We start from the raw sequence: 13906 nt of genomic DNA on the forward strand, positions 1-13906 counted from the left end.
TATTTCAAATGAACTAATTCTCATTCTCTCTCTCTCTCTCTCTCTCTCTCTCTCTCTCTCTCTCTCTCTCTCTCTCTCTCTCTCTCTCTCTCTCTCTCTCTCTCTCTCTCTCTCTCACACACACACACACACACACACACACACTTCCTCTTCTATTCCTTCCTTCCTTCCTTCTCTCCTTCCTTCCTTCCCTCCTTCCTTCCTTCCCTCCTTCCTTCCTTGCCTCCTTCCTTCCTTCTCTCCTTCCTTCCTTCCCTCCTTCCTTCCTTCCCTCCTTCCTTCCTTCTCTCCTTCCTTCCTTCCCTCCTTCCTTCCTTCCCTCCTTCCTTCCTTCCCTCCTTCCTTCCTTCCCTCCTTCCTTCCCTCCTTCCTTCCTTCCCTCCTTCCTTCCTTCCCTCCTTCCTTCCTTCCTTCCTTCCTTCCTATTTTTCCTCTGCTCTTCTCTCTCCCTGGAGCTCCAGAGGTAGATGCTATTAAGACAGTACAGTACTAGGGTACAGTCAGTCCTGTTGGGGAGAGGTTTGGGGGATAGGAAATCTTAAAGGAAGGAAATGACTGATGATGTTGCCATTGAGGGTATCTCCTCATCTCCTCACTGCATATTTCTTTCCTCATCCATTTTAATGGTTTTTTCAGGTACCCTACTCTTGTTCTCAATATATCTCTGTGAGCTCAACCTGTTTACTTGTGATATTTTTTCTAGCATTTCCTATGTTCCATTTGGTCTCTGCTGTTTTAAGTCTTTGTTCTTCAAAATTTCCCTATTCACAGCACCAAGAATACTCTGCTTTATCTCTTTTATGTAACCCTATCTAATGCACTCCCTCAACTCTCATTTATCGATACCCAGCTGATACTGCAGCCAATAGGTTAGAAAAATTCTCACCCTAGCTACTATAAAAGCAGTTTAAATTTTACCTCCTTTATATTCCTCTCTCTATCTGGGTAAACCTTTATGGAGTTTCCCCTGTTCACTGTCCCATGGGTAGTAATAGATAAGCCAGATAATGAAGGCAACTATAGACCTAAAAGAGGAAGAGTGAAAATGAAAGGGAAGACAGAGTAGTTACTAATGTTCCAGGGACCCATTATTAGGTTGTGCTGGAAATACTTTAGAATTGGAACTTTGCAGAGAATCTGTATCCCTGAAAATTGATTTTTCACTTGTAGGGATCACTAGGCTCTTCTTAGAAGGGATAGGGGGATTAGCAATGACAGTGATTTCATCTGGCCCATCAAATATTGGACAAATAGTAAGGGGCTTTTTACCACAAGACCAAAGGCAAAAGAAAGGCCGGAGAGTCCCAGAAAAGGAGGCTTGGGGGAAAGTATAGATGTGTGATCCATTTGTCATGTCATAGAAGGAAATATGCCCGGATTCATAGTCCAAAAACACCCCTATACGACGAGGAGGGGCTGTTAGAGGAAGGGGGGTACGGAGTGGAGTAAGAGCCCAATATCCATTTCCATATAACTCCACAGCCCAAAAACCCATTTTCAGGGGTCATGGGATCAAATCCTTTCTTTGTCACATTTTCCTTACAAACTCCTATAGCCCAATCAGTTCTATCTCCCACTTCTACTTCCCAGTAGTGTTTCCCTGAGGTGAAGCCTTCTTGCCTAGTACACAAGGCCAGGAATCAAATCTCTCAGGCTTGTCAGGAAGCTTCTGTCGTGTGTCCTCCAACCTGAAGGATTTCAAACCCTCATACAGGAAGAGATGGGGATGAGCAGTGTCTGGATCCAGAGTTACATTAACTGTAGAAAAAGTCAGAGGTCAATGAATGTAGACATCAGAGTTCTTTTCTCTATCTCTGAGAAAGGGACGATGATTTCACAAGACTCCTGGGGAAGATAAAATCCCTTTATATCTGCCCCCAAAAGTTTCTCTCAGGTCTGATTCTCAGAGAGTAGAGTAAAGCTTATCTAGGGAGGGAGTACAAAGTATACAATAGATGTTGGTTTTTTAATAAAGACTATTTAGTCTAAAGTGAAGGTATGTGGTACATTTAGTATTTTAGTGGGCAGTTTTAAAGGTTTTGCATCACCTCTTTTGTTTTAGAAATAACTAAACCTAGCCACATTTCTTAATCTGGCTTGAAACTACCTCATTAGTTCCATGAGAATTGGGAACATAAGAGAAAAGAAGGTAATCTTGTGTAGAGATTGCTTTCTATAACTTCACTCCATTTCTTCTTAAATTTCTATCTGACCACTTCTTTCTTTTACATCAAAAAATACATAGAAATGGTTCATAACATCCTAGATTATACAATCACAGGTGCAGAGCCAGGAATGATAAGTTTCCTCATTGTATAGTTGAAGAAACTGGGGAAGAAGGGTAAAATGATTTGTTCAGGGACATATAGTGGGTAAAGTATCTGAGGCAGGATTTAAACTTAGGTCCTCTTGACTCTATTATCTCTAAAAGCTACAGAAAACTTACAGAATTCTGAGGATAAGTAGGATTCCGTAGTGCAAAATGAGAACAGGACCACTTACCTGCATGTGACTGAGCCTTTTCCCATCCTGTAATGAAATAGAAAGATGTAACTTCCATGATATAGAAAAAATGAATAAAATTATAAATAGAACAGTGGGGGGAAAAAAACTTCCTTAGTTCTTCCTGGAGTTTCTTTGAAAAAGGAACAACAAAAAATGATTGACTATAGGAAGAAATATAGGGTTCATGAATGGGTCAAATATACAATGGAAGATTTTTTTTTCCTATGAATATCTATTATTGAAGAATGAACAACATATCAAGAATGAGGAACATTTTAATTTTCTTTGTAATACTGAGGAAGTTCCTGTTGGTTCATGGCCAGATATTCAGGGCTGGAATGGATCTTGGGCATCATCTAGGCCAATTCTTTCATTTTATAGATAAAGTAGGTTGAGAAAGATGAAATAAATTATCCAAAGTCACACAGATAGGAAAATAGAAGAGTCAAGTTGTAAACCCACATTTTTTGTTTCTAAACCTACTGAGCTTTCCACTGGGGGGAAAAAAAAAAACATTTCTGAATTTAGGTAACTGAAAGGAATGTTTCAGGGGGAGATGAAAAATGATGGATACATTAGGTTTTATTTGTTTAATTATTAACCTTTCCCCAACCATTTATCTACTTTTGAAAATACTCACACATGGAGTGGTACATAAGGTAAGCTTAATAAGGATGAAATTGTCCTTGAATTTCTAACTCCTTTTTCTATTGCCTGAGAAGCTACCTGAGTAAGTAAAGTGAAGTTGTTTCCTAACTTCTTTCCTTTTCTAATATTTATATATCTATGATTTCTTCTACCTTTGCTTAAGGATTTATTCTCTTTTTCTCCATTTTTGTTTCTATGTAGTTTCCAGATGAAAAATATGGCTCCAATAGTGAGAAGTCCAAGAGCAGTAAGAATCACAGCCATAGACAAAATCCAAGGAGATAACCTTGAGAAGAAAGGACCTGAAACAAGATTCAAGAGAATTATATTCTATAAGGAACATCAGGAAAATCTAATTTTCTTGAGACAAATAGGTTGGATTAAATGGAGGTAATAGTAGTGGCCAAATAGCAGATTAATCTCATTAATTAATTAATCTAATTAATTATTGCCCCGCTCTCTTCAAGGCTCCTACTTGTATCTCATTACAATTCTTTCTTGGAGTCCAACATCATTATTACGCTATCTTTTTTCATCCAGAGATGTTGCTACTATAGAAATGTTAGTAGTTAGGAAAACAGAGAGAAGAATTTTGTGAGTTATCTTAGAACAAACATGTGGTCAGATAGGGTTGATGTCTGAATTTCTTCCTCAGTGATAAATTTGGGATGGAAACTGAAGGGATAGCAAAGATGTTGATGGGAAATACCCTCTTTTTCTTGGAGTAATTGAGTATGATATCCTATAATTATGGTATGAAATACCTTCTTTTTCTCAGAGTAATTGAGTATGATATCCTATAATTATGGAGTAGAGGGAAAAGCTCTTTCCTTGTTTGGAATTCTTCCTTCTCTTTTATCCATTCTCAGATCATCTGGAAACTATGTATGTTTTCTGATTCAGAACCAAAATGGAATCAGGAATGAAAGTGCTACTTGATCCCAGCCTTTTCTCTTAGCCTATCTCAGCATTAGCACTATGCACTTATTTTTCCAAAGACAATGCTGTTTCAGTAATTATACCTTTTTGCTCTTGAACATCTTTCAGATGGAGACTTTCTAATACAGAATGTTCAGGCATAAAGGATCACATCATCACAAGATTTATATCTGGAAAGGACCTTAAAAACCAACCAATCCAATGCCAGTCCCACTTTGGAACATGATTAGAAGAATCAGGAGAGTTTTCTCAAAATGATGGCAAACTATAGCTAGGGATACTCTAATATTAGATTTAGAAGCATCTCTTCAAGCTTATCAGATTGCTGCACTTAGGGAAAGATAAAATTAAGAGGAAGCACCAGGATATTATATGGGGAATAACAGTTCACATGTGAGTGCTGCTTGAAAGTTTAAAGACTGCCTTACAGACCATCGAGAGAGGCAGTACAATTAGTTGTAAAAGTGATTGAGCAAGAAGTTTCTCATCTATCAGAATTTACTTCTCCTCTTCCAAAGCAGGGGTTAGCAAACTTCACAACCAGTTTTTGTGCAGCCTGTAAGCTAAGAATGATTTATACATTTTAAAATAGAATTTATAGTTTGATGAAATATGCTGTGGAATAAGAGCAATTATTATTATCCATATGTCTGCATGTGGATAATATCCATTATCCACATCAATAGATCAGAGGAGGTCAAAAAAGTTCAATGACTTATCTATAATCACACAGCAAGTAAGAGTAAACTATGATTTCTTGAAATTATGTCTTTTGATTCCTGTCTTCCCTGTTTATTAAATCAATCTGACTTTTTGAATAAAATGCTAATATGATAGGGCTTAGTGTTTCTGTTCAAAGATGATTTGGTTATTTTATTCCAGTAGTGGAGATAGGTTGTATAAATGATCCATTATTCCAACTATCCCCCCTAACCTCTTACCAATTACCTTTACTCCACCTCTCCCTATGAAGTAGGGAACATAACTGAAATAATTATTTTAAAAATGTATGTAGTATGTATCCATGTTATTGTTTTTCTTTGTGAAATTATTTGAATACTATGTAGATAACCGAGGTTAGCTAAACAACATGGACTGAAGAATGAACATATTAATTTTCCTGATAGAATTCTTCTCTCTGGGGGAGAATTCTTCAAAAACAACAAATATTGAATACAATATAAAGTAAAAATGTGGTAATTAGGAGTTATAGAGGAGTTAGAGAATTTTCAAGATTCAACTTTCCTTGTCAGAGCTCACTCTGTCAGAGCTGAAGAAACTCTTTTGTGTATGTGTGTGTATGTGTACTTGTACATGTGTTCGTGAGTGAATCCAAGTTACCTAAAGGGACATCTTATTAGATCTGATATTTGGAAAGTGAAGTTAAGAACAAAAAAGAATCAGCTTTTCTTCCATGTTATATAACTTCTTGGGTATTCTTCTGATCAAAATGTTATCTTACTACTTATTAATTCAAATAAACAAAGCTACCCATAATCTCTGTTTTTAAAGGAGAAATCAATCTACTTTTGATTTCAGTGGGGAAAAGACCTAAAGAAGGATTTGAACTGAAGAAGAATAAGGGATTGTAAAAGAAATTGGTAAAATTATAGAATTATGAAGAAGGCCAAAGATTGAATTTATGGAGGAGAAATTTGAGAGGACTTAGGAAATTAAAGGAAGATAAAGAGGATTCAAACAAAAGAAAAAGGAAGTAAATAAAAGAGGTAAATGTGTAAGATAAGGTAAGAAGTTCATAAGACAAAGGGAAAGAAGTATGGGAAGGGTGACAACCTATGACTTGTTCCTTAGGAGCAGTTTCCAATACTATGTCTTTAGAAGAGACCTAGAGTTAGCTATTATCAAGTCCACATGATAAGCTGAGAAATTTATTTCTACCAAATATAGAAATTTATAGAAAGAATTTTGTAGAGATCTAAACAGATAATGTGATGATTATATTGCTTCTCTTTCCAAGTGATTTTTATTTATACTCTAATGGAAGCTCATCTCCCTCCTAAAAGAGAAATTAAAAAGGCATGAAGAATGATCCTTCACTTTCCAATTTACCAAAAATAATTACATTTTCCTTAAAAGTAGAAAATCTATAATGTGAAAAAAGGCAGAAGGAAATTCTGATTTTCATCATGTTGGAGAGTAGAAAAACATGCTACTGAGTAGAATGAAAAACAGGCATATCAATCATTTGGGATTAAATAATAGATTTGAAGCTCTTTCTAAAGAGTTTTTCTAAGGAAGCCGCAACTTGTTCTCTAAAGCATGATAATGTAACTTCGCAGGTGCTGTCAGAGGAGAGTTCATTAAGACAAGGTCAAGACTAAAAAGATAAGTAGTGATGGTTGATATTTCTTGATCAGATGACAATAAGACTTGTTTATTGTCTCTTAGGAGATGTGTATAAGAAATGACATAGAACCCCTGAAGAATTGTAAAACTGGATCTCTACCTATTTTGACAAATTCATGATAGTGTCAGAAGGTAGCAACTTACCTTCTTTTGAAAAAGTTCTTTTGGTTTTAAAAGCTAAAATACTGATTATTAGACACATTTTTCTGCATTCATTTAAATATTAATGTTCTATTCAAATTTGCCAGACATAGAAAGCAGGTCAATAAAATGCCCAAAGCAAAACAATTAGTCTACTGAGATTTCTCTGGCTGAGAAGGAAAAAAAAAAAAAAAGAGAGAGAGAGAGAGCCAACAAAACTAAAACAAAACTCCAGGTAGGCAATGATATAGAGGTTGATAATTTCATTCCTCTAAAATCCTTTTTTGGTGTCAAAGAGAGTCTGCCTGGTGTGGGGATGGGGACCAATGGAACAATATTTTTTCAAGCTAATTTTGTCTTATAAAAAGCCTATGAAAGAATAAGGGGATGATAATGATTCCATTCTCTAACCCAGGAACATCATATCTCAAGTCCTATATTTTGAGGTATCACATTTTAGAAAGACTTTTGATAAGCTGTAGGATTTCCAAAGGAGGGAAATAAGAATGATCTTGATAGCCATGAAAGCATGTCATATGAAGATTGAGTAGAAGAACTTAGGATGCTCAATTTCTAGAGAAAAGTTTTCTTTTGGGGGGGGGGGAATAGTAGCTATCTTCATATAGTTTAAAGATTATTAAATAGAAAAAGGGTTGAATTGGTTCAGTAATAGTTACAAAAAGGGCAGATTTAGACTTGAGACATTGCCTAATAATTAAAGCTATTGAAAAGTAGAATAGGTTGCTTTGGGAGATAGTGGGGGGTTCTTCATTAAACCAAGCAAAGTTTATCTAACCATTCATGGGATATATTATAGAGATTATAGGATATATTGTAACTGTCTTCAGGTATAGGTTAAACTTGATGGTCTCTGAAGTCCCTTCTAGCTCTGAGATTCTGTGACTGTATGAAAATAGGGCCTAAAAGTCACTGGAATTGGAAAGCAAAAAAGAACATAAGAATTATAGGAGATGTTTTATGGAAGCTGATCAAGGAGCTGATCAGTTCTAAGAATGTGGTGAATTAGGCCTGGAATTAATTCTCTTTTGCATGAAACACAGGCAATATGGAATTATCTTCTCCCTTTGTGATCAAGCAAATTTAGGAATACATCTAGTTTGAGTCAAAGGTGAGAGCAAAGTAACAACAAACATCTTAGGGTGACCAGGGTGAATGGTGCCAATGTCAAGAAGTGTATCACTAGATAGAGGTTTGTCTCTGGAAAGCAACATCGAAAACCAAAACGTCTTTGTTTAAAATAATTTCCTAATCTGAACATAATTAGATTCTTTGTGGCTAGGAAAGTCTCACAAATCTTCAGGTGGTTTCCAGTTAAAGAATTTTGTTTTAGCAACTCAATATAATGGAAGTTTAGGAAAGAACTAACCTGGTATGGAAATCCTTACCACCTTCTCCAGATTGAGGAGAGGGTTTCGAATGGAACAAGATGCACTTCCCACAGAATAGTCTTTGATAGCCACAGAGGCTTCTACAGTAATTAGGCCATCTCCATTAGGTGTCTGGGACAAAGATAAAAGTGGTAATATCTCTCCTTTTAGATCTTTCCATAGCACCTGGGGCACTGGGTACCATCCATCTGATGTGCACTCTAGGAGAATGCCTTCATCTCCATAAGCTTCCATGTGAATGTGAGGATCAGAGCCCAGACCTGGAGAGAGAAAAATTAATCTGAATCCTTTAGTGGATCTATTGGGGGTGAGGATGGGAAGGGAGGAAGGAAATTTTTAGAGTGGTAAGTCTATTGACATAGACTAACTATAAATGCATGTATAGATATACATATGTGTATACATATGTATACCCACACATATATACACATATACATACATATAATACTGCATTAGGGAACGAGTAGACTTCCTTTCTTCAGGAGACTTCTGTTCTAATATACCAGTTATTATGGGTCTTTTACCAACAGTCCTAGTATTCTAATCCATTAATTTATCATACTGCATTCTACCTCAAATTGTTAGTATCTCCAGGGCTGGAAAGTTCTCCATCTTTCATTTATTATTCACTCTTTCCACTGCTCTGGTTCTGGGGTTAAAATGAAGAATCAATATTGCAACAAGCTGCTATTAAAATATCTACTAGTCCAGTGCTATGTAAGGTATAAGAAATAGAGGCTTTGCCTCTGTCCTTAAATAACTTAGAGATAATCTGGGGAAAATAAGCATAATGCATGTGAAACAGAGAATATCTAAATGTTGAAGTTAATTGATCCTGACTAAAAATGTATTTAAGATCAGATCCAGAAAAAAATTAACCTGGGTGGGAATAGTCAGGTAACACTTTACAATGGCAACATGATTTGATCTGGTTCTTCAACAATGTTTTTTTTTTTTTTTTTTTTTGTTTTGTTTTGTTTTGTTTTGTTTTGTTTTGTTTTGTTTTGTTTTGTTTTGTTTTGTTTTTTGCTGAGGCAATTGGGGTTAAGTGACTTGCCCAAAGTCACACAGCTAGTAAGTGTTGTGTCTGAGGCCAAATTTGAACTCAAGTCCTCTTGGCTTCAAGGCTGGTGCTCTATTTACTATACCAACTAGCTGCCCCTGAAAAATGTTTTTTAAAAGGTTTTTAGAAAAGAATTTTATTTCTTCTTTTAGTTTCAAAGATGCAGCTGAGGGATAATCAAATAGCAAGCATACTTTGTGGTAGCATACTTCAATTGTAGAATCACATTTTAAATTGACTAAATCTCTCAAAGATTGAATATACAAATCTTAAATTATAATGTCACAGAAGTTCTACTCTCTCTTCTTCTACATGGGACCTAACTGAAATAGAACAACCTCCTAAGTAGAAAATATAGGAAGAGAATCTTTGAAATAGAATAGAAAAACAGAAACATAGAAAGAGAAAATCTGAAAATAAATTGTCCCACAAGGCTTTGTCCAAGGTTCCCTTCTTTCTCTGGAGTATTTCACATAGTAATCTCATCAGTTACTATGGACCCAATTCTCTTTTTGTAGATAATTGGCACATCTACATATTCAGTTCTAATGTTCTTCCTAATCCCCAGACCTAAATCTCCAAATGCCTATTCGACTTCTTAAACTAGATATCCTACAGATATCTTAAACTTAGCATAAACAAAACTAAACAAATTATATTTATTCCCAATCTTCCATCCAACTTCCTTATTAATGTCAATCGTGCTATCATTCTTCTAAGTATCTAGACTTGAAAGCCAGGTATCATTCTTGATTCTCTCTCACTCATTCATCATATTCAATCATAATCCAGTGCCAAGCCCGTTAATTTTAGTTTTGTAACATTTCTCATATACTTTCTTCTCTCCTTTTGCCTCTGCTACCATTCTGATGCAGGTCATACACGGGAAACCTCACGGGGCCCGGACACGGAAAGGATTGACAGATTGATAACTGATTTAATGAGCCATTCACAGTTTCAATGTACCAGCCGTGTGTCCTTAGCATGGCTTAATCTTTGAGACTGCTACTACAATAGAGGTCTACCTGCCACAAGTCTCTTCAAATTCAAGTCAATCCTCTACTTAGCTATCAAAGTGATTTTCTTAAAGTACATGTCTAACCACCCTCTCTCCTTCCAATACAATAAACTCCTATGGCTCCCTATTACCTTTAGATTCAAATATAAAATGTTTTATTTGGAGTTCAAAGGTCTTCATGTTCTGCCTCAGTTTCCCTAAATTGTTCTGCCTCAGTTTCCCTGAATTGTTCTGCCTCAGTTTTGCTGATGTCAACCCCCCTTCCTGGTCATTAGAACTGCATTCTCTAAAGTTACCAGCCATTATCCAGCCAAATCCAACAGCCATTAAAAAAAAAAAAATTCTCATTCTCTTTGGCCTGTCTTCTTTATGGTTGATCACTGTTTCCTCTTTGAAATTCTATTTTTCCTAGGTTTAAGAGACTATCTGCCTATGCTTTCTTAGTCTCTATTGTGGACTCCTCACCAAGATCATGCCCTTTAACCTCTAACTGTAAATGTCTCTTATGGTTCTGCCCTTCTCCCTCTACTTTATTTCACTTGCTGATTTCATTCATGGATTAAATTATCATTTCTATATTTACCTTCCTACCCAGTCTCTCTGTTTTCCTCTAATTTTTCATTTTGAACTACATTTTGGCTTATCTTGAACTGGATGACCAGTAGGCATAGTAACTAAACATGTCATTATCTTTTTTCCAAAACCTTTCCTATTATTGTAGAAGGCAACACCATTCTCCCAGCCTCTCAGGCTTACAACCATTCCAGGTTCTTTATTATCTTTCATCCCATTCCCCCTAGTCATGTCCTTTATATTCAATCTGTTGTCAAAGTCTAACTACTTCATCTCTGTAGTACCTCCCAAATATGAACCTTTCTCTCCTTTAGCACTGCCATCCCCCTAGTGTAGGTTCTTATTACTTCACAACTGGACTATTTCAATAACCTACTGGTAGAAATGCCTGTGTCAGATCTCTCTTTACTGCAATCCATCATTGCATTAACCAAAATGATTTTCATAAAACATGGGACTGATCATTTCATTCCCATACACAATAAACTCCAGCAGTCTATCACCCCTAGGAATAAATACAAATCTTTTGTCTGGCATTCAAAGTTCTGCAAAATATAGCCCCCTCTTAACCTTTCTACTCTTTTTACACCACCTTATATTCTTTGAATCAATTACACTGGTTCCTTGTCAATAGGCATTTTTTCTGTTTGTCCCCTATGCCTGGAATGTTCTCCCTCCTCAACTCTGCCTACAGAGTTCCCTGACTTCCTTTAGTTCCCAACTAAAATTCCATCTTTATAAGAAATCTTTCTCAACCCTTCATAATTCTGGAGCCTTTTCTCCATTAATTATATTCTATATATAATATATTGCATATATTATATAATCATAAACACAAAATTGACATATTAATATTAATGTGATACTGATAGCATATTATTATTTGTATTATATTAAATATATTGTATGCATTACATATACTATAATCAGGATAAATAGAATATATTTATAGATATTTGTTCACATGTTATCTTCCTCATTAAATTACAAACTTTTTGAGGGCATTATCTTGTCTTTTTTAGTATCCCTAGCATTTAGCACAGTGCCTAGCCTGTATTAAGGGCTTAATAAATGTTAATTGATTGATTTCCAATTGTCTTGCTATATTCTGTCTGTATGGAGGTATTTGCACGTTGTCTACTGCCTCAGACTGTAAATTTCTTAAGAAAAGGGATTGTTTCCACCTTTTTTTCCCTCCATTTTTCAACACTTAGTACTAGTGTGCCTGGTATGTGGGTAAATGTTTAAAAAAAAAACAAAAAAAAAAACTTGGTGATCACTTGTTTTTCATCACTTCATTCTTGATTTTACCTTGCAACTAAATGGCAAACTTGATGGTTTTTCTTCCTTCTCTAGTTCAGCATTAGAAAAAATCAGATTTAGGGGCAGCTAGGTGGCACAGTGGATAGAACACCAGCCCTGAATTCAGGAGGACCCGAGTTCAAATGTGGTCTCAGACACTTAACACTTCCTAGCTGTGTGACCCTGGGCAAGTCACTTAACCCCAGGGGGGAAAGGGGGGAAATATACATATATATATATATATATATATATTTAATCATCTTTAAAGGTACCTTTTTGGTTAATTTAGAGAGAAAAAAAAAAGAACTTTACTAAGTTGTTTTGATGCATTAAACATAGAATAAGGATTTATTAAGGGCCTACTATGTCCCAGGCACTATGCTTCTTATAATAGCCCTGAGAGAATGACCAGAATAACACATCTACTAAGTGTCTGAACCTAGATTTGAACTTATGTCTTCTAGGTCCACAGTTCTATCTATCATATTACCTACCAATAGATAATAATGATTTAAAAAATAAATTAAATTTTAAAAAAAATTATTATTGTTTTATATACAACCTATAAATTTTACAAAAGGACCCTTACATAGAGCATTTTGAAAAAAAAAAAATTTAGAGTTTTAACCTGGCTTTATGGCTCTAGTCTGAGCTTTGAGTTAAGGTTAGGGAATGTGTGACTGGTTGCTGCTTTCATTTCTTCCTAATCCTTATCCTTTCTATATTGTATTACCATCCTATTACTTCATCCTGACATTTGTTGCATTGCTTTATGGTTCACTTGCCAAATGCATGTTTTTGGACCCAGATTTTATTGGAGCCAGAAAACAAAAATTAATGAAACAAACATAGAGCCTTATTTGAACAATATCTTCAGAGTAGTTTTATCTCACGAGAAGTAATGGGGTATTGTTCTAGTCTCTTTCTCAGATTCTCTTTGTTCAATATCCAGGAATTATTGTGACATGTCTTAGAACTAAAATGTAATTCTGGACAGAAATTTGAAAATTTACAATCAGATTAAGCCTTGGAAATGAAAAAAGATACTCTTTAGGTCCCTCTGGGGAAAGGTCATTGAACAAAATGAAATGACTCACTTGCCACTTTCAGCTCTATGATAGCTTCTTCATACATTTGGTCGTCTTTGAAAAAGCAACGATATTGTCCATCATCGGAAGCTCTGACATTGTGGATTGTCACAGCCACATTCCCCTCAGTGATATTATCTTGAACAAATGTTGTTCTCCCTTGAAACTCCTTAATTTGTTCTCCTTCTTGATCCTTTTCTTTCTGATACACATATACTGCTGGAGAAATCTTCTTTCTATACCACCTCAGCTCCATATTCTTAGCACTTATGTTGGGTGAGAGGTGACAGGGTAAGTCAATATCTTCCCCAACCATAGCCAGGATGGGTTCAACAGGCCCAATCACATCAAACCGAGCTGCTCAACAAAGAGAGATTGAAGAACTCAGAATGGAAATATGAGGGATGAAACACACAATACATTGATAGATATTATTCCTTGGAAGTCCCTGGAGCATTTTGAACTCTTTAGCTTTTGTCTTTGGAGAGATACACTTAAACTGGAAGCCAACATGGAGTTGTTTCCTTCTTTTGAGAAATCTCCATAGAACAAGAGATAAAAGAAAATTTTACCTGAGTCCAGCATGGGCAAATGGATGAAGAGGAAAATCAGATATCTGGCCTGTGAGGAGACTGGAAAGGTCATCATCATTTCTGTTAATAAATAGGTACTCGTGATGAATTAGGAAGGGAATGAAACCCAAAAGAGGCATTTAGGAAGAAGTGGAGTGAGTGTGGGAGTAGAGTAGGGTGAGGGAAAAAAAAAAAGCACTCAGAACAAATTTTTTTGTTTAAAGGATAGTCCTTCAAACATCTATTTTTTCTTTTCAATTATAATTGCTCCACAATTTATA

The 13906-nt window shown here is 35.7% G+C and overlaps 1 protein-coding gene across 1 annotated transcript; it reads right to left on the minus strand.

The window, feature by feature from the left end:
- Positions 1-412: 412 nt before the first annotated feature.
- Positions 413-13427, minus strand: LOC141566844 (butyrophilin subfamily 1 member A1-like). Its single transcript, XM_074311967.1, is given in 7 exon segments — positions 413-1492; positions 1494-1618; positions 1621-1758; positions 2503-2529; positions 3306-3455; positions 7988-8269; positions 13063-13427. Coding segments are annotated over 7 exon segments (1452 nt in total). The 5' UTR covers positions 13370-13427; the 3' UTR covers positions 413-1069.
- Between the last annotated feature and the right edge of the window lie 479 nt (positions 13428-13906).

Source organism: Sminthopsis crassicaudata, chromosome 4 (genome assembly GCF_048593235.1).
Source record: "Sminthopsis crassicaudata isolate SCR6 chromosome 4, ASM4859323v1, whole genome shotgun sequence".
In the NCBI taxonomy this organism is placed as follows: domain Eukaryota; kingdom Metazoa; phylum Chordata; class Mammalia; order Dasyuromorphia; family Dasyuridae; genus Sminthopsis; species Sminthopsis crassicaudata.